This window comes from Bombus fervidus, chromosome 5 (assembly GCF_041682495.2).
Source record: "Bombus fervidus isolate BK054 chromosome 5, iyBomFerv1, whole genome shotgun sequence".
Taxonomy (NCBI): domain Eukaryota; kingdom Metazoa; phylum Arthropoda; class Insecta; order Hymenoptera; family Apidae; genus Bombus; species Bombus fervidus.
Window position 1 is genome coordinate 13,389,912 of NC_091521.1, and position 26,456 is coordinate 13,416,367.

The 26,456-nt window shown below is 42.6% G+C and overlaps 1 protein-coding gene across 1 annotated transcript in view; it reads right to left on the minus strand.

The window, feature by feature from the left end:
• Positions 1-26,456, minus strand: part of Nlg3 (Neuroligin 3) — a 220,803-nt gene that overhangs the window by 16,918 nt on the left and 177,429 nt on the right. Inside the window, exons 2-4 of the mRNA XM_072002921.1 lie at positions 20,715-20,873; positions 12,654-12,851; positions 2,407-2,522 (exon numbers count right to left, since the gene is read on the minus strand). Of these exons, the coding sequence (XP_071859022.1) occupies positions 2,407-2,522; positions 12,654-12,851; positions 20,715-20,873 (473 nt within the window). The remainder of the gene's footprint in view (positions 1-2,406; positions 2,523-12,653; positions 12,852-20,714; positions 20,874-26,456) is intronic.

Sequence of the window (26,456 nt, forward strand, 5' to 3'; positions counted from 1 at the left end):
AACGAACGGAGCACGAGGGTGGACGACAGGAGAAGACGGAAGGTTTGACAATTTCGTCGGGAAATTTTTGGGGGTTGAAGCACACCGCGGCCTGGTTTCTCGCTCCGTGATTGGTTTCCTCTCGCCTGCAGCCCTAGCACAGATTCTCGCGCAGCTAAACCGTAAAATTAGACCGATAGGTTCTACCTCTTTCTCGTGTACGTTCGATCTCGGCCAACCGACGTACAAGATCGAACAGGATTTCATCAGATTTAGCGTTATAATTTTCCAAGTAAATTTTCGCCAAGGATAAATTTTTGATCGACATTTCGATCTTCGGAATTGATACGTTTCTACGTAAAGTGGCGAAGCCACTTATCTGCGATTCGACGATAACGTTCAATCTCATTCGAGATATTCGTGGCTTCATCCGCGAAGCGTCTCTCGCATTAAAAATCGCGAAAATCGATCCGAATTCGAGTGCGCAACGAAACGCCGATGATCGGCGCTCGCTATATTTCTAATCGAACTGCAGCCCGCAGGCTCTCCAAATCCGATACGAAATTAATTTCGTCATTTTTCGCCCGCAACAAATTCAATCAATTCTGACTGGACCGCTGCTATCGGCTCGCATAACATAATCCCGTATCGTTTTCCATTTCGTTCGGACTGTCCCTCTTTTTTTTTTTTTTTTTTATTTTTTTGTTTTTATTTTCACCACTCGACGGGAACAACGGGAAATAGCGGCTGTAGAGGAAGAGGAGTTGGTTCGGGAAACAATTGGGACGCTCTTACCCCGATTTCGCGTTTAATCGTTATTTTCAATCGGCTGCAAATCGAGGATCTGTTTAGCCTATCTAGAACGTGTTTCGCCAGGGAATAGAGAAGTGGCTACGAGTAGCCGTGGCGCATTTGGTATTGCCTCTCGACGTTCTACGATGAAATCGAGATTCTTTCTCCTACCATGTATATTCCTCTACAGCTGCAGTTCTATTCGTTGCAATTGTTGCAGAGGGTAGCAAAGATCAGCGTTTGATTATTCCATTCGTAAATCTGGAATCGTAGCAGCGGATAGAATACGGTCTAAGTGGAAAGGGATGGTGCATAGCCAGACACTTTGTGCATTGGATATGACGGTATTTGCGATATGTATTTATATTCATAGGGAACTTTTTAAACGCCCCGATTAAACCATTACGGCATTCCGTTTGACAGAATCACCAGGGATAAACAGTTCGTATACAATGGAAGTTTAGCGAAATAAAGCAAATAGTTCAGTCCAATCACTAAAATTTCAGTCCCGTTCAATTTCAATGGATGAATTTCATATAAACGGAGTTTCGTTTGATCATTTTACAAGCTAAAAAATCGATGCACAGTTTCGCTAAACGTTCCGCAAACTATTCTTCGTTTAACAAATTTTCGTGAAGCCGCGTTCGTTACGGTGTTTTTCAACAGCCAAGAATCCGCTCGCGCAATGCAACTTTAGTTCCAGCGGTGAGCGATTTCGGAAATGCGGCTTGAGCGGATATTGTCGCGACACGGAAGCATAACATGAAAGCGTAACACTGAAGCGTAATACGGTCGTAGATAAATTAAAGTATCAAACGAAACCGTCAAGAACGCGATGTTTTTACATCCGTTAGTTACGCACTAGCAATTATATTAACGATGCGTTTCAATTAAGCTAATATGTGCGGTGGACATCGCGCAACAACCCCATCGGGAGTTGCAGCGTATTTCGCGTTTTAACGTAGCCAACGCATCGCGATACGAAAATATCCCCTACCGTCCAATACAATTAAACCACCGGCGATACACGATCGAAAATAATGTCCGACGTTCGGTTCAGTATTTTCCGGCAAAGTGTGTGTTACTCTTCGCGTATGTGTATCGTCATCGCATCTCGCTTTACTTTTCGATTCTCATTTTTTACATTGTTCCCTTGTCCCCTTTTATACGTCGTTCTAATCGCCATTAGTACATGCGATATTTTCCGATTCTCCTTTGTTTTTACGACATTTCTCTTGATTGATAATTTTCTGCGTTTTCGTTCTTCTGTTTCTTTTCTTCCTTACGCCAGATGTTCTGAAGTATAAGCATGATATACCGTGCAATACCTCGTACTCGCTTCGGTATAGGCTTTCCTGGCTGATTTTTAAGTTAAAAGTTCTGTTCCTTCCTGTTCTAAACATAATTTTTAATCGGATGGACTATATTTGAAGTAGTCAAGAATTTCTTGCAACATGAAAACTAATACGGTTGTACTTTTGTCGGTATCGTACGTACGAAAGTATAGGGGAAGAGAAAGAGAGAAGGAGAGCGAGAATTGTTTCCCTCGCGGGGAATGTCTGACGGCGGTTTATTTGCTTCGGAGTTGTCGCCGAACCGGAGACCTTAATGTAATGCACTCGGAGCAATACTCACCCACGAGCAATTTAGATGTTTGGCAACTTGCAGAGCGTAATTTGCAGCTCCTCTCACCAGCGCCCATGGTGAAAGCGCGCTACCAGACATTAGAACGCTGCGATGAAACAGCAAGCCTGCAACAATTAAAAAGTAATGACCGATGGTTATCCATCTTGCGTACGTACAACTACACACAGCCGTACAACTACTACTTTGCCAGTCCGTAATTTCGATCCTTTCCGTCGGATCATCGAAACGCTTTGAACGTAATTAAAATTAATGTAACAAAAATTAACGTACAGATAAATCTTAAAGGTAGCGATTTTTTTTCATTAGGTTATTATCGCTAAAAAGATGGAGCGATTTAGCCAACGTAGACTTCATCCTTGCATTGCCGCGAATTGATTTGGTCGCTTGGCATGAAAGCAGCACGTGTAGCAGTTTAAAAATATGATCCTAAATGGCTGGGCGAGAAAGCCCTTAGCCTCGCGGATCTTTGCTTGCCAAACAGCTTCGTCGGTTTCCTGCCTTTCCGCTATCATAAATCATCGACGAAATAAAATTGAATTGGAGAAATTTCGAAATCTCATTTCGACTCTCTGCGAACGTGGATCTAAGGGAAACACGATGTGTACAGTAATATCGCGTTTCGCGAAAGCGATATGATTTTATCGACCTTGATATCCATAAAACAGGATTTCTCATGGAAGTTACTTAAATCTTAACCGTCGTTAATCTTCGTATCGGTAAGGCGGTGTTCGTCGAGTAACATTATCGCGACAGTTCGCCAAGGTACATCATTATCTCGGGATAGATCCAACGATGCTACGTTTCGAGAGAAGCTGCAGGGTTTCGCGCGGACTCGATACATGTTTTCAAGCAGCCGGTTATCGCGGTTTCGGCTGGCTTCGTTAGAGAATCGAGATAACGTTGTTTCGTTGCTTGGTAGACAAAAGCTGCTTCTCCCTCGTAATCAGCTGGCTGAGTTTAATCGGAAACTTGGGAGTCGTTAATCTTCGTATCGGGGCGTAAAGGATTCGACCTCGGAGATTTTGTCGCTGGATACTCCGATGAATTCGCGACGCCTGCGGTTTTCTGTCGTCCTTCCGATCTCTGTGTTTCGTCCACGGCTGAGAAATAGATTTTACAACGACCTACGAACGAAGAGAAGAGAAAAGCGTAGTGAGTCGGAGATACGTAACAAATTGGTTTCGTCAATCGTATCGATGAACCGAGCAATGATCGGAATGTCATCGTCGGTGACGTACGTCCACGTGAATGACTCTGTAACGACGAAGGCTGTCGATACGCGTTCGAGAATCTTACACGAATACGACACTTATCATGTCCTCAAGTGCGTTGATCCATTAGCTACAACTAGCACCGATGTTCGTGTTTCAGCCGATTCAAACAGTCTATCCCTTGGCTGTCTCCGTACGTGTCACTCAGACGAGACAATCGGTGACTGACGGTTTCTCCAGCTAAGCGCGTTTCTGTATACAGTGCTGTCCAAGTCAGTCAGTTATAAGTACGACATACATAGATGCATCTAAATGACTCGTTATCGCTGTTAATTCGTAGCCTCAAATTTCGATGTTTACATAGAATCGCCGCTAGAGAAGTGTTGAACTCATTAGATGTGTGACCAAAGGAACGCCTGGATAAATTGTAAGGTAGAAAATATATTTCAATACAGAAGTGTAAATACAAAATGGAATATAATTTGAGCTGGTCCAGATCCGCACGCTAGCAGTGCTACCCTATGACTGAAAACCCTGAAGCCAACGTCGTCTGTGTACTGTTTATGGTCTGCCTTCGTCCCAGTCTTTTGTCTATACGCTGTCGATGGCTTCGGTGTTTGAGAAAACTAAAAAGACTAGATGTAGAGTTTTCTTAGAAGTGGTGACCACTTCAACAATATCACACAGTTGAAGATTACTGTTGAGGTTATTAGATGCGTGAACAGAGGAACGCCTGGATAAATTGTAAGGTAGAAAATATATTTCAATACAGAAGTGTAAATACAAAATGGAATATAATTTGAGCTGGTCCAGATCCGCACGCTAGCAGTGCTATCCTATGACTGAAAACCCTGAAGCCAACGTTGCCTGTGTACTGTTTATGGTCTGCCTTCGTCCCAGTCTTTTGTCTATACGCTGTCGATGGTTTCGGTGTTTGAGAAAACTAAAAAGACCAGATGTAGAGTTTTCTTAGAAGTGGTTTCAACAAGAAGAAATTATCATCCGCAAATTTGACAGCGATCTCTTTCGCAATTCACGTACGTTTAATTTTTCAAAAAAATAATTCTAACAGTTTTCATGTAAACACATGATCATAAGTCCTGTTGCAAAAACACTCGTTATAGTGTTATTACGCAGCGTGATTGCACGGTATCCACTCACGGGAAAATTAATCTGTCAACTCGCCCATTAACATGCACATTCCGCGTTGGACAGCAAGTAAGATGGAGTAGCTCAACATCCGTCGGTTTAAAGTATATTACACACTGAGAGGTACGTCTCTCGAATTGTTCAACCATGAGTTTGTCACTTTAAAACTTGCTCTCAGCTCGGATAATAAACGAAGCATGTCTCAGCCAACGACTCACTTATACGATTATACTTACACCGTAGACTAGAAGATTAAAGCTTACGGCCTTAAAGCTATTTGCATTTCACAATTTTAATATTTACTCGGAGACAGTTAGGCGCCATTTCGATGAATCTTTGTTTAGAATTTACGCTAAGAAGTATCGAAGAAGTCACGATGTCCGAATCTTTTCAGTTTGGTGAAAGTCGTGGAAATGCTCTTACGACGTTCTTTCGGAATATTTCGTGCCATTTCTATCGCAATACCATTAACGTTAAGTTCCCCATAAAAATTGATGCATCGTTTTATTCGTATTCGTAGGATGCATAGGGCATAGGGATATAGAGAAAAGGCTGCTGCGATATTTCATAAGCAATTTCTCTGACGTACATTATCTTGATAACCTGCACAAGTCAGAAAAATGCGAGACTTGGCGTAATGCGTACTATTACCACGCATACTTCAAATTACTCTCTTTTCTTCGAAACGTTGTCCCTGGATACGAGTGGAAAGCGTTGAATTCGTAGAAATAATACCGCGATTGCAAATTTCGCATTCAATTTTTCCAGTTACTTTCAACGTTTCTCTATGAACACGCGTCGATCTATTTCTATCGTAACGTTATTTTAGTGAAACAACGAAACAACGCAAAGTCCGGAATCTCTGCGAATGAAATATAAATGCTACGAACAAACGTATGACTACGATCTCATTCTACTCATTCTACTTATGGCTGTTCCGAAAGCTATAAATTTCAAATGATTCTCGCTCGAATGCATCGCATGGCAAATATATTTGAGATATTACCAAAGATAGACAGCGCTGTTTTTTCCTCAGCGATTTTTCCTTCCGAACGTCACGCTTGGTGTTCGTTTCCGGCAAAGCTTATTAACTTATCATCCACGGCAGTTGTCAGCATCGGCGTGCTTCGGAGAAGATGACTATGCCTTTCCAGTCGAGTTTACGAGGGAATCAAGAAGAGGATCAAGGAGGTAGAGGAGGCATAGAGAAGAGGGCAGCGAGGGGTCGGACAGTAGAAGCTTACGTTCGCTGGTAATATTCATAACTTGCAAGCGGCTTACCGTCCTCTTCTCTTGTACGAATGTTTATGCGGTCGATATTTAAATTAACCGACCACTTGAACAAGTTTTTCCTCTTTTCTCGCGATTATAAATACAATCTTCAGCGTGAATATTCGCAGTCTCGCGCCGCATTAACCGTTCCCCGTTCGTATTTCACCTTACCTTTCTTCTTTTCTTCTTCTTCGCTGTAAAAGAATTGAAACCTCCGAGGGAAGTCGTTTCTGCTCGACGATCGCAGTTTTCATCGATTTCGTTTTCTTCGCTATGAAGCCGACAGGGAACGAGTAAGCATCGCGGGAGCCTTCGTTTTGCTCCATTTCATTTTCGTCCATCGCACCGGAAAAATGCATTTTCCAGTTGCATTTCCTGCCTTTGCGTATCTATTAATCGAACCGTGATTCACGGCCACCGCAGGGATCCTCGATAGCCACTTTATTTTCTGTGAGCGGAACGACGATGTAACTCGGAATCAAGATCGGGCGACATTTTCTTTTTTTTTTTTTTTTGAGAATTCAGAATTTTTTCAAATCGTCCAGGGGAACGAGAGAGACGTTTCTAAATACGTTTCCATGGATGAAGTAATTGCGAGGCGTTGTTGAATTAATTGATAGGATACCGTTTCTGGTAACGACACCGGGGATCTATTGGTCACGGAGCAAAATATGCAAAGCGTAAACAGCGCCGTGGGACCCGTGTCAGCTAACGACGGTAAGTTATTATACTTGTAAAAAAATGGCAAATCGGTCTGCATGAATAAAAAGTATCCGAATACGAAGCATCCTTAAGCTGCTTATCTTTATTTTGGTATCAAGAATAACGAAACGCTCTTTCGTTGAGAAAAGTTTACCTCTTCAGAAATAATAACGCGTACGTGGATGTACAGCCTTTTTTAATTTAATTCAAGCATGACTTCGGAAGATGCAATTTAATAACCACAACTATATGTCAACGTTACTTTTTCTAAGATAGTCTCAGACCATCGATATGTATCGTCGATATTTCAAGGTTCTCAACTAAAAGGATCAATACGTATCGTCGATACAATATTATCGATATCTATTGACAAACTACATTTTCGTTGAGAACTTTGGAACATTGACAGTATCATCGATCGTCTGAGAACAGCCTTAGACTTTTCATCACGTTTCTCCTCACGTCGCTTATCGCGTATAACATTTACCAATGTATCACGATCGAGAAATGAGAAATTATCTTATTCCAGTTGTTACAAATTCGTTCCTAAAGAGATCAAACTACATTTTCAGTACTACGTTTCGAACTCTCATGCAATTTTGAGAAATTCGAGATTCAAGAATCGACGGTTTCGATACCGGTTGCCCGACTCAGATTCATTAGCGGTACCTTCCAAGACCTCGAGTTACCAGATTGCTGGTAATAAATGCACAGGCTGCGTTGCACGCGTGCATAGACACATGTGCGTCCGTTGCTGCGCTGCCAGCTGTACGTCATTTTGCAGCACGGTAATGGGTAGCCGAACAGCAATATCGATCTGTCTTTTCCTTCGCATCTTCCGTTCTCTCGTCTTTTCCGGTCCGAAAGTGGCCGCGGGCGTCGCGACACGAACTTTTCCCAACGATCGTTGTCTATCCGTCACGTTAACTTCGTGTTATCTCGCGTTTCATATTCCTTCTTCTTCTCATACGTTTCTACTTTACTTTTACTAAATACAGATAGGTGAAGCTTTTGGAACATTCTCTGTTTTCGTATTCGAAGCCTTTCGTTAAGTTAAAGCTAACACGCGGATGAACAGCGCAGAAACGATTTCGTAGGCGTGTATTGATTTTCTCATCCGAGTAAAAATATGATCGAGTTTTGTTGCGTTGACGGTATCAAACCAAAAGAGCGAAGAAACTCGGATATCGCAATTAATCAACGTGAGGTTGCTCAATGTTTCCTCAGTTTCCTTATGCACGGATTACTGATAAAAAGAAAAATCATCCATCGCTGCGTGTTCTAATTAAAATCTTTCAATCTATAGATTTTTCACATCCGCATCGAAGCGTTCAGATTTTTTCCAATTATACAGTCCAGATGAAAACGCAATCGCAGATTGGAAAAATATCGATATCAGCCGGCGGAAGAGTCGTGATTAGCGCGCGCAACATCTCAAGCGACCCCCCAGGCTAAGGGTTAATCGAGAGAAGCGAAACTGGGCCGATAACATCGATTTCGTAACTCTCATGTTTTATTGAATACGCTCATTGGCCATGCCAGTGCTCTCCTCTCGAGCCGGCACTCGACCAAGGAAGAAATCGTTTCGTCGTCGGCGACGCGAGGGATTCCTCTTACGGTCAGAAACGGGCACAACGCGGAACGACCTCGTTAGGGAAGCGATTTGATCCACGCCTTTACTCGCCATTCTTTTCTTCCAACGCTTCGACAGCGACCGTATTTTCGTTCTTGTCGAGAACTCGAGAATCAGCCAATGATGGTAACTTCGTGTTATCAAAGAACGGACGGTCGACATCCATCGGGCGAATAAGCGTAGATGCGCCAAAGCGTAACGAACGCCCAGAGATCAAAAATTTTAATTAATAGGTCGTTCGGTTGGTTTTGAAAGGACGCGCTTACGAATTTCAATTGGTCAGAAGATTGCGGATGACAATTTATCAAGCTTCAAGGAATACGCAGACAACGTTCCATGGCTACGTGAAACGCCTTGTGCTGTACCTGTGGATTCAAACCGAGACAGCATAGCCGGCAGTTTATTAGTAAGACGAATGGAGCCCAAAGGATTAATCAGCGAGCTGTGACTTAATGGATGATTTGTGGTGTCGAATTTTGCCCGGTATCTACGTATATTCTAATTTGCCAATTGCCTCGTTCCACGCGTGACGAATAACGAATCACCGAGTCGAAGGATTTCTCTTTTCGCAGAAGAAACAAAAGACGCAACGATAAAAACGGGAAGACAGAAAATAGTTAGAAGAATTCCATCGAGATCGACCATTTTTCATCTCTATTTTCAGTAGCTACGACTCGTTTGCTTCGAACACGTAATACACAACCGAACTACAATATCCAACAATACCGAGCGATATTTCTACCTCCGCGATTACCACCAAAATTAATTGGACCAACATCCGTGCAACTTCGCTGATACCATACATTCCACAGACGCGGAACCACCACGAAGGTTATTGGTCTCTCTTGAAAAATGGCTCTTGATTTACAGTTCCTGCATCATCGGTAAAATTTCTAGCTCTCGATTACTTTCATCGAGCGCCGGCAATCGAAATAACGTTCTACTCCGACAGGAAAATCTCAAACGATTAACAAGTCTTGAACAACGAATCCTCCAGCGATCTTTCAATCGACGATTGCACGGTTCGAAACCGGTGGCCAAATACACTGGCAGATTCCCAGACAAGGGCGAGTATTTATGTAGAGTGGACGAACGAGGTCGACTAGGGTGTGATCTCCTCTTTGGTGGATCGTAGCTGATAGCGATTCTGTTTGGCCTGCCACCTGATAGAGAGTTCCTAACCACGGACATTATCCATTCGGAGCCGGTTGCTTGCGTAGATTAAACTCTACGGATTAGACACCATCAGAGAAGGACCGGTTAGAGGAGCTAGCGGTTCGATTTCGAATCGATCGGCCGGGATAATGCTAACGTTTCTCTCCTGGCATTTTAGTAATTGCGACCAAGTTCCTTGCATACTTTTTCCAGCATTGCAAGCGAGTTTTTTTTTGTTTTTGTTTTTGTTTCGAGGAATTCTAAGTTGCGTCGACTGAGAGCGAATTTAACCGAATTCGAATGGTGGCACACTTCGCGATAAGTTTTACCGTGTTGATGCTCGAGATAATTAATTACCCGACGCTATCGAAGCGATCAAAGTGACTGATTACTATGTTTTCATGAGAACGTAAGTTCAGAATTATGTATTTTCTACATTTTTTATGTCTTGAAAAATGCAATGCGAGAATTTAGATACGCCGTTTGGGTAGATCGCATCTCATATATATTTATAAACTACAGTTGTACAATGCAAAATTAATGTAAATCGATTGTAGTAATGAAATCGCGCGAGAATTCTTTTGAACTAGTACTCGGAGCGTTGTACTCCTGTGACAGGCGGCACGTTATGATTACGCGAGTTCTCGTTGTGGCCGGGTATAAATCACAGAGAACGGTATAAAAACTACGCTCTGATAAGCGGCGAGATTCGTCGAGCACGCAGTCTACTTTGAGTCTGGATAATTAAAAAAGAAATGCATAACTTTCCACGATACGTAGGCTAGCCTGCTCTTTCAATTAATTAAACCAATCAATTTTACCGGCGCTGTTTATCAGTAATTCATAATGCAACTGTACTCTGCACACAATTTTTTTTCAACTGTAGTAAAACAAGTTCTTTCTACGTCCCATGTAAAATTCCTATTATCGATTCCCTAATCTATCGTTAAATATCTGCTTTTTAAAAGCCGTACTTGGCAAACAATTTTCCAGTGGATGGTAATGCAAACAAATTTTTATTAGAGCGAAGCGATGTCCATGGGATTTTGTAATCAGAGCGTAGAAAAATTTGCCCGGCGAAGAGAAGGAAAGAAAGAGGGGAAATATAGCGTGGTGCGAATCGAGGCCCGCTTTTTCCATTAAAGCGATCCTCCTGTACAGAATTGCCGTCATTCATCGTTCGGGCCGGCGGTGCTGATGCCATCAGCGCAAATTGCACGGCGCATTTTACGTCACAAATGGCGGCGTTGCGTGGCATTTGCTGGTCGTAGACTCATTAAACGAGCCTTTCGCTCGTAATACCTCTCGACGCGCGTTGCTCTGCTCGACGACGAACGTGCGACTTTTCCCCGCGGCACGTCACGCCGGCCGCAATAAACCTGGTTGCTGTTAGTGTTGCCGTCCTCTTTTTCGCGACGCGAGTCCCACTAGGATTACCGTGACGGAATGAAATCGAGGGGTTGCTAAGTAAATCCCGTTGATCGGCCTCGAGCAAGATTTGAAGGGTTCCTGCATCGAAATCAGGTGGCAAAAGAGCAAAAGTTCGAGATATTTTACAGAATATTCGATTGGTCTTTTGGCTGACGCCAAGGACGATGCTAAGATAATCCGAGTAATTTTCGGTTCGATGATTCTCTTCTCGAATTATTACTTCCTTCGTGATTCGAAGTGATTCGAGGTAATTTTTGTCAAAATTAAAAACGTTAACGTTTAGTCAGCGTTAAAGAAAAAGTGGAATATTTGTCGGAGAATTTCCGTAACACGGTACGACCAGAACTTCAAGTTCCAGAATATCACGCCTTATTGATTGTAACTTGCCATCCAATTTTCCCTAGCAGCCGGTCCAATCATGTTCATATGCGCATATTAAAGTTAATCCGGAGCATATACAGGGGAAGTCGCCGGAAAGCAGGAGAGGGCTGGTGGTTTACCAGACGTGATCAATTAGGGGTAGAATCAGCTGGCCTAATCTCCATTGACAGTTTCCAGCTGTAGTGAATTATCGTACGGTTGAGTTAACGATAAGGTGGGTCCGGTCAGATTACTTCGTTGTTTTCCCCCGTCCTTGAAGGATCGATTTGTCTTCCATACGTTGAAACAGCCTCGACCAATTTCCGCACACGCGACCCTAATCAACAAAAGACCTGAGAAATGATTTTCGCCAGGTTTTAGTTATTAATTTTCTTGGTCGATACGGCCGCGTCGAGTTTCCAAGAAATTTATTCGCTCGCAGATAGGCGTACGTGGAAAGTCCGACTGTTTTAGGCGCCACGGTGGATAATTTGGGGGTGACACGATCGCAAACATTTTACAGCTAATACCCTTTGCTCCGTCAAGAAGGGTTTCCTTCCACAAACGAGACGATAAAAAAGGTGAGAACGATCTCTAAAGCCATGTTCCCGCGACAAAGTATCGGACAAGTCGAAAGGGAAGCTCTTTATCGACGTATTCAAGCAAGACTAACAACAGCAAGGAGGGTTGCCGTCCGAAACGAAGTGCGCCGGAAGCTAACGGCTGTTTTTTTATGGGTTCAGGCAGGTCCGAGGCCCGTTCACCCCTCGTTTACATCTAACGCTTTAATCTTGAATATTCCATCAGTTATTTCTAAACGTGCCTGTTAAAAGGGTTAGCGTGATCCAACGTTAATTATTCCAAGGGCCGGCGCACGACAGAAATAAAATATACGCCGTGCTGCCCCTTACACGCTCCAAGAGGGGTGAATTGCCTGTGATTCGATTAAAGTGACGCGATTCCTCTGACTGGTCGAAAAAAACTCGTTTGATCTTCCTCCCTCCCGCTTTACCACCGTGTACCACCGTGTATCAGCGTACGTGCTTTTAATATTCAAATAAACCTCCCTTGCTTTCGATCGTAGCCACTGAAATGTTCGCCAAACACGTTCTCGTCTTTTTACGGCCGAAGATCGCAGGCGCAGACGCAGGCTTGGAATATTTTGATTTATAAGAAAAAGAAAAAAAAAAAAAAAAAAGAAACGAACGATATATTCCGTGAAATTACGTTGAAAATGTAAAACAATTGGATTTTCACAAACCAACGCAATTACGACAGACATAACGAAATACTTTAGAAAAGAGAAATAGAAAACTACTCACCGTCTGGTACCGCGTGACTGGTCATTAGGAAATTGACGCAAGCAGCCCCGGTACCGTGGCCGACCAACGTCACGTTCCTAGGATCACCACCAAAGTAGCCGATGTTCTCTTGCACCCAGTGCAACGCAGCGATCTGATCCATCAAGCCGTAATTCGCCGGCGAGCGTAAGTGCGAATCCGTGTTGGCGTTTAGAAAGCCTGTAATGAAAACAAGCTTGGTTATGCTCGTTTGCCCGCGTTTCGATGTTCCGCGGGCTGCTGCTAACCCACGGTTAAATTATCGAGACCCATTCCTAATCAGGGATAATTCGAATCGATAAATTTAACGATAGCGCGCGAGTTCGTTTTTCCATCGTAAATATACAGTAAATTTTCTTTGCTCCGCTAAATACAATAATTGAATCCATTAATACTGGGAAGAAATTCTTCGAATTTCTTTGCTTTAGATCTTAAAGCTGCGCGTTCTTGACAATCGCAATAGACGAGAAAATGGACTTTCAACAGCTTCCAAGATGGAGAATCGTAAGAACGAGAAATAAAACGCGAAATCGGTTCGAAGCGACTGTTCTTGACCCAGAATACGACCTGAATTTAGGACAGCCCGTGTCTCTGCACGTAAACGGGTGTAAACGAATATGGGAGCTCGTTTCCGGTTGAAAAGCGGATGGAACAAGAGTAAGAAACGAGCATGGCTCCGCTCTTCAAAGGAAACGAAGCCACTTGGCGCGCGCGAAAGACACTTTTGACCGAGCAATCGCAGCTTTTCCGGTCGACACCCGCCATCCGCCATCCGTAAATACTATTTCGATGGTTCGCATCGATTGATACCGATATGCAAATTCTGGGACCAGGGAATAAATTGTTCGATTATTTGATCGGCGTACGCGCCTCTTCGGACTCATTGTCGTTTAATTGGATCTCGTGATTCTCGGTTTTGCGCCTGGAAATCATTTCGCTACTATTAACGGACGTGTGAGCGACGTGGCTGGAATTTTTTACATCCGTTCTCGAGGTCGATTGAAACTTTAATCTTCCAGAAACCCGTCGTGCTGTTTTCTCAAATATTTTGTAATTCTCCTTGAGTTTTGTTCATTACGGTGGAACTGGAAACAGGCTTCTTAGAATAAAGAATCAAGTTTCGGAAGGGAAAGAAGGAACAGGTAACGATAATTCAACTGCGTACAGTAAGTCAAACTTTCGAATGATAACTTTGAACATCTGTTGCAATACTTAGCGAAGCAATAAAGAGTTTAATGAGTTTCGCTGTTCAAGCTAAACTTTCCAACGGCCACCGAGTTAAGAAGCTTTAACTTGGAAAGCTCGGACTTATTTGACTACAATGATTGGATCGACAACGAAAAGATGCGCGAAATAATAATAATAGTAAAAGGAAAAAGAAGAGAAACAAAGGAAAGGAGAAGAGGAAGGAAAAAAATAATATAACGTACAAACGGAACAATAAATTTATTTTTGTCTGATCGAACGTGTAAGCGAGTAAACAAATAAAAAGACAGCGACCGAGCGTAACGCTGTTAGCCTTTTCAAAAACTCGAACAATGTACCCGATACGACACGGCTGGGTTCGCACCCTTAACTATTCAACCCTCTGGCAATTGCTCGTTTGCACAACGATAAACGGAATGACTTCTCTCTTGGAAATTCCTTCCGACCGGCTCCCGTTGTTCCCGGCATCCACATTTTTCCACTGTCGACGAGCTAGCCGAATTATCGGTTTGGCACCGGTTCCGAGGAACAGGCGGTAGCATGACGTTGACCCATATTCCACGGGCATGCACGAAGATTCCTTTATAGGAACTAATACACCAGCGAATGTACGCGACCATGGAAAATCCCATCCATCGTGCAGAATTTGAGGAAAAGATGTTTCTGATAAGGTGACAAAGTGACAAACGATTCTGAACTTTCCTCGAACTTTTCCACACAGCTTAGAACTATAAAAAGATTAGACACGAACATAGACGAACTCGGTTTATCGAAGAAAAATGCGAAGATACGCGTGCCCATAGGACGTTAAAATGACGGCAAGATTAGAACATAAAGTTGATCAGGATCAGTACGTTAACCACGCTGTTTTAATAATCCAACAATGTTGATAATTAATGGACACGATCGGTACTTTGTTACGTAACGTTGCGCTGAACAAATCTGATCTATGTAATTGTGATATATCCGATGTCGCACATATACGGTAACGCGTATAATTAGCCTTGGCAACAATAGTGCAAATTATTTCCGAGTTGCCCATCGACCTTGTAACGATATCGGAAAACGTGTACCGAACTCTGCCAGCTTTGTAACAAAGTTGAAAATTAATTTCAGTCTTCTGAAAGCGCTGAAACAGCACTACACATTAATATCGAGTGTATTTCCAGTTTCTAACGATGTCGCACAATCGCTTTATGCTTTGTCTGACCTTGCAACATTGTTGAAAATGATTTCGCAGCTAATTCCACTGATACAACATTCCGGCGCGTGTACTTGCGACTGACCTAGGAATAATAAGGCTTGCTCGGTCCGTCGGTGTAATTTGCCAAGTAACCCAGTTCTTCGAAGTAGGGTGTGAATTATTGGTTTCACTTCCGTGAGAAATATCACTGCGTTTGGAATCAGCACCGCCAGCGTTCCCCGACTTAAGCTTCCAACTGTTTGAAAGTACAGTAGACTTAACCGTTGATGGAAAAAGTCGAAAGGAATTCCGTGCAGACCCGATAATAAGAGAGGTTTTAGTCGCGTCCCACCGCGTGTATGAAGTTGGCGAATAATTCGAAAGCACGACTGCTGGCGCGATATTAAGCAAAATTGCCGGGAATAATATAGGAATTTACATTTAATTTCGAGAAATGGAACTGGAGGATGAGGAGTGGCCGAGGTGAAGAAGGGATCGCGAGGGAAGGAGAGAACAGTACGCGAGGTACGTGCAACGAATTTCTTTCGACCGAACCTGAATTCACAGACAATTTTCTCGTTGCACGATCGCCGATAAATTAATTTCCCCGAGAACATGACAATTAACCGGGCTAGCACGGCCTCTTCAAGTGAATTCTTTTGTCCCACGTTCGAACTCCTGCGAAATAGTAGCCCCGTTTATAGGGGAATAGGATTACGTATTCGCTATGAAAAGAGGAAAGCTTGGCGACCCGAGCACTTAGAAATTACGTAATCGAGGTATTTAACATATCGTTGTTTTAATAATTATTCATTAGAGAACGAGGAATATCTCGAGGAAGATCTTTTAGCGTTTAATTCGTTACCGTGAAAATTCGCGAACAGTACGTGAAGTTGCTTGGCGAATTCAAAGAATACTCCTCCTTTCGTATTAAAATAACGAGGTTTCTCTTTTCATAGCTTTCGAGTAGATGTAAAGCGAGTGACTCTTAAAGAGCGTGAAGAATGAATACCAAGGATATAAAAAGCTCGCGTTGCAATTAATAGAAACGTAACTGCTAAAGATGCGAGAACGTTGTCAAACATGCTATATAACGACTCGTTTATCAATTCTTATGGCAAGTTTTATCTCAAGCATAATTGCCAATAAAAACTAAAGGATATGCCTTCTCGATACTCGTTTTGCGAGTTACGAGCAAAGAATTCCGACGAATGATTTTCACGCCAAATTTATCAAAGCTGTTTGTAACGATAATTAAACGATGTTCCCTTGTTTTTTCTCTTTTTTATTCAGGTTTGAAAGCACGTAGGCGCAACGTTACGCGATTCATACGTTTTTGATAAACGATTAAGGAACGAAAGAAAATACATTTATTGATGGAAGATGTTAATAAGTTCTGACGGACGCGTTCATTAGTATGCATCGGTTCGTTGAACTCATCACCCTCCATTTCGGCACGCTTCGAAATCGATGAAAACGAGATTTAAAGCAACGCTTACGTTCTAAACAATGCGCGCTGAATATGCATGCGCGATTCACAATTTTCACCGGATAGTATAACGCGCTGCAATTTTCTAGGGTTCTCGCCACCATTCCCTCCTCTATCTGTTGGTATAACGTTTGATCGATGATGTTTCCAACTGTATTATGAAGCGCATTCGCACAATTTCGTTTTAAAGGTTTGTTTCATCCGAACCCAATCCACGCGATAAATGTTGAGCGAAACACTGGTTGTCCACGGGTCGAACGATAAAACGGATCTTTCGAAAAAAGAAGGGGAGAAAAATACAAAAAACGAGTAAAACTGGAAGCTCCTTTATTCTCGCCAGCAATTCGATCGATCGTTTGTAATCGAGCCGATCCAAAGTGTTCGGAATTGCGCTTCCGACACGGGGCTCTCGCACGACCGATTCGTACGCATAAAACACTAATGATATAATCGTGTTTGCAACGCTTGCGCTTGTTAGCAGGGTGGATAGTTGAAAACAAACAAGCCATATCACGTAAAATCGTGCAAGAGGGAAGAAAAGAAATAGATGGCAAAAAAGAGAAAATGGGACGAAATAAAAGGACGATTTTGAAACTTGTTCCCAGAATACGGAATTCCGTTCGATTTTTCGATGACTTCTGACGAGGGAAAACGAAGCAGAGAGTACGGTGGTTAGAAAAACGAGAAAGATCGACGAGAGCCAACGAAAACGAGGGTGCATAGAACAGAGGAGGGTGGAAAACGTGCGAAACTGGAATAGAAATAAACCACCGGTCATATCCCATTTGATATTCAACCTCCGGCGTATCTGTCGTACTGAGCTTCCGTGTCTCCTATTCTTCTCGTTACAATGGAACTGCTGAACGTTACTCGTTGATTTAAATTTTCCGGTACATGGGCGTGCACAGCCGCGGCTGGATATCGCCCACCACCCTCTACTACATCCTTTCGTCTACCAACCCCCCGAACCATCGCCACTTTTCGTTCGACACAATGCCTCCCCGTCATTTTTGCCAGTCGAAGGAAAAACGGCGAAAAAAAGTAAAAGAAAATAGGAAGAGTGACCACGAGAAGAAAGTGCTTCCTGAAACCGAGACCCTTCCGTTTCGCTGAACTAACGATGGAATCAAATTTCGATATTTTTCACGCCTCCACCACTTTTACACTGGTTCACCGTTCTCTGCTTTGCCACCTTTTATCTTTCTTCGCCTTTGCACTTTTGCCACAACAATCGCTAATTGGCCTTTGATTGGACTTCAGTGGACTTTATTTCTTTCGGTGAGAAGATGGATCCTTCTTTTTTCTCGGATACGTACGTGAAAACTCGTTTCGACTAAAAATTTATATACTTGCGAGCAATGAAGATCTTTTTAACAACGTGCAACGTTGATTCGATTTCCTTGGTAACGAATTTATCAAGATTCGATAAAGTGCGAAACTATTTCGCATGCAGAAACCTTCGAAAGTTAAGTAATATCTTACGCTTCGTAATTTTCTCGTAGCTGCAGTGTATCTTTCAAAACGAAATTCAACTATTCGCTTGTTATTTTCATTCCATTCGATCGAATAAATTTTTCCTTCATCACTATGCAAACTTTCATTTCGGCGCTATATTTTCCCAGCGAAGTTTCTTATTTTACAAATGTCCCGCGGAACGGAACGCTGCATGTTTTTAACGTCACTCTACCTCTATATCAAATCGACCACCGTTTTTCATTTCCATTCTTTCGACAGAAGCCTGACTTGTGGTAATAAAAAAGAAGAATTATTTCTAGACAAACTAGCATGTATCGTTTTACTCATTCGAGCAAGATAAACGATACAGTTTCTCGATCGAGGAACTGCATTTTATAATACGTCAGACGAGTAATCTTTTTAAAACAGTGATAATTAAAATCACATAAATAATTAAAAGCGTATAAGAAATTTGAGGAATTGATAGAAAAAATTGAAGCGAGCGTTAAACGTATAAAATTCTGCTGATGGGCAAAATGCTGGTGGATGTAATTCAAGAAACGGAACCTCGTTACATCGTCCACGTTTCACAGAACGTGTACCGCTCCTCGTCACTTTACCAGGACAAAGGGACAACAGGGAAACGCAGGGAGAAAAAGGGTGGAAGAATATTCGTGACACGGCGAAGCTTCTCTGCTACAGCTACGTGGGAAATTAACGGCGGGCGAGCTTAAAAATTCGGATTTAGCTGTGGCGCGTTGTTTCCTCGGAAAAAATTACGATCCAAGAATGAAAATCCATCGCCTCAAGCGGTCAAATGTCCTCTAACTGTTTTCTTTCACGGTTAAAATATGTTTTTTTTTTTTTGTAATTCACCATTAATTTGTGTTCTTTGGACAAACTCAAATGTTACTGAAAAATCCCATTAAAGTGTCTTAAAAAACGTAGTTTAGAGAAGAATAGGTATAAACAATGTACGATTAATTTACAATTTATTTTTAAATAAATCTGAAAACACATGCGTGGTATTATTTAGGAAACGAAGAAAATCGGAAAATATTTAGAGATTAGCGTAAATACTTGTCCAAGAACCTCGCAAAAATCAAGGGTAAGTATTTGTACTCTACTTGTCCCAGAAGTCCGCAAGAAACATATCGGAAGCGAATTAGAGAGTCTCCAGAGAGGATAGTCCTCGTAAATCCCACAAAGAGACTCTCTTCTTAAGGAAAGAAGTGGTTCGAATCCTCGAAAAAAGTTCACAGATGTTCCATTCGTGTCATATCCCGTTGGCTACAGCTCGACTCTTAATTACAGGAAGTTAACTCGCTTCGACAATTGGCTGCGCACTGAAATCTCGATTAATCTCCGCGAGCCACGTCTGCTGGTTCGCTCGTAGGAATACGTGCCTCCGGCCGGCAACGTCGTCCGACTCTCTCTCTCTCTCTCTAGCTCTTTGTCAGAGACGTCGAAGAATCGTGCTGACGTAACTGGAATATATTATCATAACGCGAGGAAGCGAGTATTATATTGGCGGCGCAGAGACGAGGATGGTGGCCACCACTGTCACGGAAACGGAGGCAGAGTCAAGAATTTAGTTTGGTGAAACGGAAGACACGGCCATAATGAGTTTCCTATTAGATTTGGTCGCTACTGTTGCCTGGCAACCCGCTCTGACTTTCGATCCTCTCTACCTGGCCGCGCCAGCAAATACCGTGCTCTTTGATTTTATCTTCTTCTCTTTTTGCACTTTCCTTAGTCTTTCTTTCTAAAAGGTTTCTCTACGGGAGACACATCGAATCGTTGCGAATTCAATGATCGAGGAATGCGAATTTGAGTTTACGTTCCTTTTTGATTTCTCAAACGAGCCCAAACGAACGAATTAGCCCAAGAAGAAATTTTTATCTCGAAATTAAATTATCTCGTACACGTAGTTTTTCAAATATGTTTAAGTTTCCCACGTACTTTACGCGGCGATTTTGTTTGCTTGATTATTTAGCAATGTTAACTAATTTTAACGCGACTCGCTCACGCACCGAAACGAATTCAAACAATAGACAAAGTCCGAGAAAGGAGTAACTAGTTTAGTTGGCTCATTCGACTGAGATGCACAGTCCGCATGCTAATGGCTACCAGCCGTCTCATCGACGAGACGGGTCTTGTAATCCACGTTCGTGCGACCTTATCGTTGCCAACTTCTGCACGCACGTAATTAAGGGAGCGTTCGAAGCGGTAACGATTGGCTCGCCTCTGTGATAGGTATGCCGGCCAGAGCTGCTGAATCTCCAGAAATTGGGTGACAAAGTTTAACTCGCTGACGTTCGTCAAGGGATCGAGATTAATTCGACCGACCCTTCCATGGTGGAGACGTTGACTATCGGAATTTTCTTCGCCTACGCTCGTTCTCACTATGACGAGGGTGGTTTCTGGTCAATATCTGGTAAAATTTCGCGGTGAAAATGTTGATGGGACTTTGACTGATTCGAGGATTATTGAGAATTGGTGTGTGTGTGTGTGATTATTTAATTTTGGTTGATTAATAGCGGAAGAATTAATTCTGTTTTCAAACATTAGGTTTCCCGGTAAGTTCGCAAGACGAATGTCAACAAATTATATACTTATGATAAAGAGAGAAGAGTAATAATGATAGCAAATGGTAAATTAAAATTTCTCTTTCCAATAATAGAGGAGAAAGAGGAGCGTAATTACTCACCTAAAATACCGAGTCTATAATTTATGGTGACGACGACGACACCCCCGTAGCTCGCCAGCACGCTGCCATCGTAGGGGTTGCCGCTGCTCCATTCATAGCTCTCGCCGTGCACGAACACGATCACCGGGTATCTCCTTCCTCCTCCGTCCCTCGCGCCAGCTGTAATCAATAAAATTATTCTCTGATCGATCGGCACTGCTGACACTTGATAGTTCACGTCGCGCATCCTTAAAGATCCATTTTTCAAAGGTGCCGTTCTATAAACTTTTGACGCCACCGTAAAGGATTATCGGCAAGTTTGTCTACAGAATCTAACCGAACGTCTATCTACCGTCGAATAGGTCGTCTATCTCGATAACAGGTTATCGAAAGTTCACGTACAGGTGGTTAATTACGAGCATATCAACGATATGAAGTAGAAAATTCCACGAGTACCGGAGATTGCAACTCATCGGAGGGTAAATGAAAATGTTCCCCGAGCAAAATCGAACGCCTTGTTACGGGTATCTTTGCACGCGGGCAAAAACGACAGCATTATCCCGGTCGTTTCCGTGTAATGACCGACCCGTAGAAAATATTAAGGTACCACCGGTGTGCACGGTGAACTCTCGTTAAAGCGAACGATGGTAACGTAAGTAGCTAAATTCTGTGTAACATTATTGACTGTGTTGCTACGTTGAAATGGAAACGACCTCATAATCATCGACGTCTGCTCGTTTCTCCACTAACGAGTACAAAATGAACCGAACGATAACAAAATTTCAGGCAGATAAGTTTCTGCGTGTGCGAGAGAAGGCATTAGAACTTGCAATATGTAACGTTTAAATAGTTAAGAGTAGAATTCTTCGTATACAAGTGGCTAGAAACATTGTCCGTGTGGCGACGCACGACGTATCGCATTCGAGGTAATTAAAACGAGGGTTCACGAACGCGAGCTGAGTACGTCAATCGGATTTAGTATGCTAATACAGGACTGGAACACACGTGAGCATGATCGCTGTGGCGAACAACAACCTCGGTCATAATTCAACAAATCACGCATTACCACACACGTCCCAGTGCGAGCTATAGTGTTCAAACGGCGCGATTCGATTTCCCTTCGTGCCGTTTTTCATCGAGAAATTGGCTGCCGCGAAGGGAAATGGAATCCAATAGGAGCTGGAATCTACAAAATGAATCCGACACGATGAAGAATTTGGAAAGAGGATGATGTCTCTTCTGTTGAAGACTTCGCGCCAATGAAATTACAAGAGATAGAACTTATTAAATACTTAATTCGACTCTCTTCCTTAGGGTTTCCCCTTTTTATTAATCGAATTGTGACCTCGTAAAGAGGGAAAACCGTAACACTGGCAATTCGATTAGTCCTCTTGTAACTTTTAATGAAAAAGAGAAAATCTCCCACTAAACGACGCCTGCACGCGATATTCACTTCTGCCTTTCCCTCCTTTCTCCTCCTCACTCGGTCAAACAAAGTTTCAGAGGGAGGAAAGTCGATTCGCATAAATTCCTTTCTTCCTGTCACTCTCGTGAAACGTTTTGTCTTTCACTAACAATGGGTAAACGATTACGATAGAATGGCCGAGAATTGGTTCAAACAGGTTCGATAATGCTTCTGCTCATTAAACAAAGACTCTTTAATGAAGAGGTGGAACAATGTCAAGCGATGAATCATGCGAAAATACGATCAAATCGTAATAAAATCCTATTGTCGGATACGATGAAACGATCACTAAATGCGTAACAGTAAGAAATCGCACAATGGTAAAAAGTCAAAAGGGGTGGCAGGGACGACGATAGGAAAACGTGGAAGGTTAATTTCATCTAAATGAAAATTCTCAATGAAATACAATCCCTCGTAATAACTCGACTTTTATATTTGTAATTGCCCGTTTCTCAATACTTGGTTTCTTCTAAAGTTCCACTTAGCTTCTATCCTTTCCATTTCTCTCTTTCTCTTCCCTCTTCTTTACAATGGTTCTCTTCTGATTGTTTCGCCCGTTACTCGAGCTCTTTTCTTTGATCTCCTTTCTCCTATCTTATCTTCTTAAAATCGTCTGTCGTTTTCCTTTATTCCTCCGTGTTCCGTCGCGTAACACCGTCTCGGACCTGTGCTTCTGAAATATTTCGCACAGCGAACCGCGTTGCTTATCCGGCGATACGTTCTCGGCCCAATTTTATCTGGCGCTTTATTAAGCCGTTTTTTGTACCCGTTACTTTACGTTGTCCAACGTTACGGAGCAGATATTTTCCCTTCTCCAAAACAAGTTTTCTTGGGTAGCGTAGTTAACCCGAGTTAAACGGCAAATAGAAATTTATTTTCAATTTATATCCTGTGCCATTTTTTTCAATGTTACATATATAAGAAACTGTCGCGAGACGATTTTAGATCCTCGATCAACGCCAGTCGCCCGTTTTCTCCACGAAGGATGAAAACTGACATCGAGAAATATTGTCCAGGGCGCGTAAGGGCCAAAGTTACAAGGATGGATTTAATCGGTGTGCAAATTTGCTCGATCGAAATTTTTCATCTGGCAGTTTGACCGATCCTCGGATGACGCATTCGGTGTTCCACCGCGTGTCAGGCGGCGTTAAGGCGCGCGCGGGACATTCGATTTTATCGGGCGGGCGCGATACATTATTTCAGCCGGTGAATAAATTTGCCAGAGCACTGTCAATATTTGATACGATGTGCAAACAGTTTCGTGTGCCGGCAACGCCTCTAACGTACTTTACATATTCATAAAGCCGCGTGTTCGACTGTTTCAACGGGAGTTGCTGAACGGGAATGTTATCAATCGTAACGACGACGACCCTCCTCCTTAATCGTTTTATTTTTCAGACGCTTCTTCGAAGAATATCTTTGTCTTGATAGCTTTCTTTAATTATAAAGATAAATAATGACTCTTATTCGATAAATGAAAATTAAAAAGCATCTACTTGTGTTAGCTAATGGAAAATGAAATGTAGTTTGTCATGGCATTGATAGGTGTTCAAATACAAAAGATTTGTCCTATTGGAACGACGATTTCTCAAGGTAGAGGAGGATTTTCTATCAGTTGCGCTTCATAGTCTCGCGAGCTTCCGCAGAGATCTTGTTCCTTGATACAAATGGCAACGTATCTCTAAAAAGTATTTCATGGGGCTTGGACGTAAGAAAGCAGAAAATGGAAGAGATACGATCGAGCTGCAGGTTTCCGAGGCGAACTCAATTTCTAAATGCAATGTCGTCGCTTTAGGATCGCGCGGTCCTTCTTTCTTGGAAAACCCGTTGAGAAACAGATTACGTTTGTTCGATAAGTCATCGTGATAATGTTTCATCGTGTTTACATCGTGAAAATCTTTTTCCGAATTAATTGAATGTAAATGCAAGCGTGAAATTTTTCTAGTAATAGATTTTCTCTTTAGCTTATCTATCCTTCACGATGAATGATCTCACTGAAAGCAACGATAGCTTTAGAATTCTTAGCATTATTTCGTCTCCTATTTACGGGAAGTTGGGCCGGATAGGGGAGGGGACAAGAGGAGCAGGAAACTTTTTATTACTTCCGAATTGAATTCTATACATTCCCCAATTGGCGTTTCGTAGAAGTGGCTTCGTCGCCACGGTAATCGTTCAGCAATCTACATCCGCCCTACTTGACGTGTATCTCCGACGTATCCCCTTTTCAAACAATGAAACCAGCTTCCTTTGCCGTGCTATAGGAAATTTCCAAATAGCTTCGAGATTCTCATTCCTTCAGATTTCCTGTTATTTCTTTATATTTTGTTCTTGTCTATAGACTATAAAGTAAAGAGGTTCTTCAGCTTTAGAAACTTGTCAGCAGAGCTTACGTAACAGGTTCTGCCATAAACACGGGATATTCTAAGCACAGCCGATGTCAAGAGAATTACCTGTGTTCAAGAATCGGTTGCCAGTCTAGGCAACTTGTGGAAGTTGATGTAGCCTGGAGCCCTTTGGCTAGAGTAACATCGCTGCAATCTAAGTTCTACCATACCTAAAGCTAAATTAGTCGTGAAATATTCTCGCGTATAACTTGTCGGTATACACCTTCGATTTTTTCGCAACATGATCGTTGACTACCACCTGCCTAGAAACTCGACCTGAAAACCCAGTTCATGTTATCGACTGACTGAGCAAATCGAAGTTGCCGATCGGAATTACACCGCGATTCTAATATTTAGGTAATTGCGGATCGATAGAGATGTTAGTGTTATCTAAGTATACAGACACGGTTACCGATAACGTCGGTCGCATCAACGTTGAAACCCTCTGTTAGGTTAACGATCTTTGCTACGAATTCTGCTGTTCCTCTGATTCTAAATAGCGCTAGTAATTCTGCGCGGAATACTCCGGTTCGGCGCTGAGCACCAAACTATTCGGCCACTGCGTCATACCCTCGGAACAATCGGATTTTGTATGCAGCCGGTAGAACCGCGTTTTCATCGACGCGCCCTTTCCGCCGAACGGTCCGCGGCCCTGACAATGCACTCGTGGGAATATTACGAGATATAAACTAGACTAACACGATGTAATTCTGCTTAGCATGCTAACTGCGTGTTCGACTGTAAGTCCAAGCGTAGGGTGGCCACCTTTATCCCGGGAACAATCTGAAACTGTTCTCTATTACGTACTATATCGCCGTTTTCAGCTGTTTTCTCGTGTTCCCCTCCAAGTCTTTGTCAACAGTGTATCTTCGTTATATTCACGGAGAAGAAATTGCGATAGGGTAAGTGGATTTTGGTAGAATGTTTGTGAATTCTTAGCGGCGAAAGGGAATAGCGTTGATTCTCCGACTTCCGCGTTGTTCCATTACTTTGACCTTTTTCTTATCCCTGATCCTCGTCTGCTCAACTTTCTTTCCCATTCAGCGTTTTCGAAGGGTTTCACCCTTCGCGTCGCGTATTTCTCGTAGATATGAAAAATAATGGACCGTTGTTTACCTATATCGCGTAACTTCTTTCTCGGCGATATTTACGAGAGTATTTTTGATAATTACGACAGAAAATTTCATTAAACAAGCAATTTATTTTTATCTGTCCTTTACGAAACACATCGAATACAATGATCTATTATCATATTTCTTTTACCTCTTTTGGGAAACCAAAACATCTACCTCATCCCTCGCTGCAATCTACACGTTGATCGCCAACAGAGAGAATATTCATGAACACATCCAATGGATCACGCGCGACCGATTCACCGCTGAAAGCGAGCCATTTCAATTTTCTCAATCGGAAGGGAAAAATCGGTGGTTGCGAAGTGGCGCCGATGGAATCACCGGCCCGACACAAACTTGGGGGAAGATCCGGCCGATTGTTTTTCCGGAATCCTCCGGAGAGTGGCTTCCGCGGCACGACCTACATTTCGCTAGTTCGCTGACACGTCGAGATATAGAGACGTTTTCCAACTTTAGTGTCCCTCCAACAAACATCCTGGCATACAGGATGGAACGCGTTTCCTTCGTTTTTTTTTTTCTTTAAACAGGCTTGAAACAAATTTCAGAGCATGAACTTACGCTTTTACCTCGTTCGACTGCTCTAGGTGGAAAAACAGACTGACAGAGAGTTTCAAAGGTGTGAACGATGGATGATGTCGTTTCGTCTGAAGTTTCTCCTCGTCGAAGAACCGCGAGAGTATCGACGTCTCTTTTAGGGATTGATTTTTGCTTCGTCGATAGCCCTGGGGTTGAAATTTTTGGGAACAGAAATGAAATGCAGATGAATGTATGGAAAAGAGGG